Raw genomic sequence first — 1,820 nt, 5'->3', positions numbered from 1 at the left:
GAATGCAAATGAATAATAGACAACATTTAGGTAATCAATCCAACACTGAATCATCTCAACAAAACAATAGAATGCAAAAAGCAGGTGGAATGAAAAAATCAAGACAACAAGGTAACATGCAAAGAGGAATGAATAGAAGATCAAAGCACCAACAAAATGGTCAACTCAATAATCAACAACAACAAGAAACTAATCAACAACCAACTAGTAGCTCAACAACAACTGATCAAACTATTCAAACACTTGTTGATTTGAGAAATATCAATTAAACAATTTTTGTGAGAATTAAGTTATTTTAATTAAAAGAAGAATCAATCTTAAAAAATTCCCAAACTGTCATATCTTTAGTATTCATAACTTGTACATTTTCCTTATTTTTTAAATTATCAACTAATTTTGAATATAATTTACTAAAATGTATAGAAATACGTCCACCCATTGAAAATCCAATTTAGTAATCTTTTTTCAAATTATATTTAATAAATTTAATTAAATAATTAAATAATTTTTTTTAAAGATTGTAAATTTTTATAAATTATAGCTACGAATAAAATGAAAATGAATTGATTATTTGAAAATATCATTTAATTGTTTTAACAATGAATAAAAGTATTTTTATTTAATCAAAGAAACTATCAGCACTTTGTTGATTATTTGTATTATTATTATTAGCAGTGGTAGTAATAGTACTAGTTGTAGTAGTATTTTGATATTCAACAGGGAAATCATCATCTTCATTTGTATCTAATGAATATTGTGGTTGATTATTTGATGAATTATTATTATCATTAGACCACATTGAATCATCTTGTTCAAGTGAAGTAATTGGTTGTTGCTTATTCTTATTTGGAAGTGGTGGTAATGATTTGTTTGTTTGTGTATTATTATAATAGGAATCTTCACTTGAATTATATTGATTATATTGATTATTATATGATGTAGAATTAATTGAATTATTAGAATGATTAAATGTAGAGCTATTAGAATTATTAGATGAAACCTTTTGTTTAAAAAAAGAAGTCATTGCAGACCAATTCTTTGCAACAGCTTCACCTGCCTTTGATAAATTTTCTTCAATTTTCATATCTTTAATTTTAGCAGTGAATTGAGTTTTTTGATCTTGTTGTTTAATCTTTTCATTTAAATCTTTACCTAATTCTTTTGCTCTTGATTTAATATATGAGAAATATTGTTGTGTTTGTGTATTTAATTGTTCAGCTCTTTGTGAAACTGTTTGTAAATTAAATGATTCTCTAATTGGTATAAATGTTAATTTTACATTTTCAACATTTTCATTCATTTGTTTAGCAAATTTAATCCATTGATCTTTACTATAATTTAATGAATATTGTACTTTTTTAGAAATATCATTCTCTTGATCTAATTTAATAGCTTTACTTTTTAATTGTTCAAATATTAATTTAGATTGAATAAAACCTTCTTGAAATAATCCTTGAATAGCTAATTGTGATGAAGGTGTTTCAAATGTTTCATATTGTTGTTGATGTTGTTGTGAATTATTTAATGGTACTTGATTAGGTGATGATTTTTTTCTTGGAATTCCAAGTAAATCACACAAATTAAAAATATATAATTGTGTCTTTTCATTTAATTTCATTTCATTTAATAATAATGAAGTAGAGAATGATTCATTATTTTCTAAACATACAACTGCTCCATTTAAATCATCTACCATTATAATCTTTTCAACACTACCACAAAATGAAAAGAAATTTGATAATTCTTGTACTGATAATGTTTCAATAGGTGTATTAATACTAACAAATACTGCTCTATGAATTTGATCCAATGTAAGTGCA

At 23.8% G+C, this 1,820-nt stretch overlaps 1 protein-coding gene across 1 annotated transcript in view; it reads right to left on the bottom strand.

Moving 5' to 3' along the window:
* Nucleotides 1-619: 619 nt before the first annotated feature.
* NAEGRDRAFT_47416 (uncharacterized protein) overlaps nt 620-1,820 on the bottom strand; it is a gene marked incomplete at both ends in the record, with an annotated part of 5,764 nt that continues 4,563 nt past the window's right edge. Inside the window, one exon of the mRNA XM_002679667.1 lies at nt 620-1,461. Within this exon, the coding sequence (XP_002679713.1) occupies nt 620-1,461 (842 nt within the window). The remainder of the gene's footprint in view (nt 1,462-1,820) is intronic.

Source organism: Naegleria gruberi, assembly GCF_000004985.1.
Source record: "Naegleria gruberi genomic scaffold NAEGRscaffold_12, whole genome shotgun sequence".
Lineage (NCBI taxonomy): Eukaryota > Heterolobosea > Eutetramitea > Acrasida > Naegleriidae > Naegleria > Naegleria gruberi.
The sequence above is the reverse complement of the archived record's forward strand: the minus strand, read 5'-3'. Positions and strand labels throughout refer to the sequence as shown.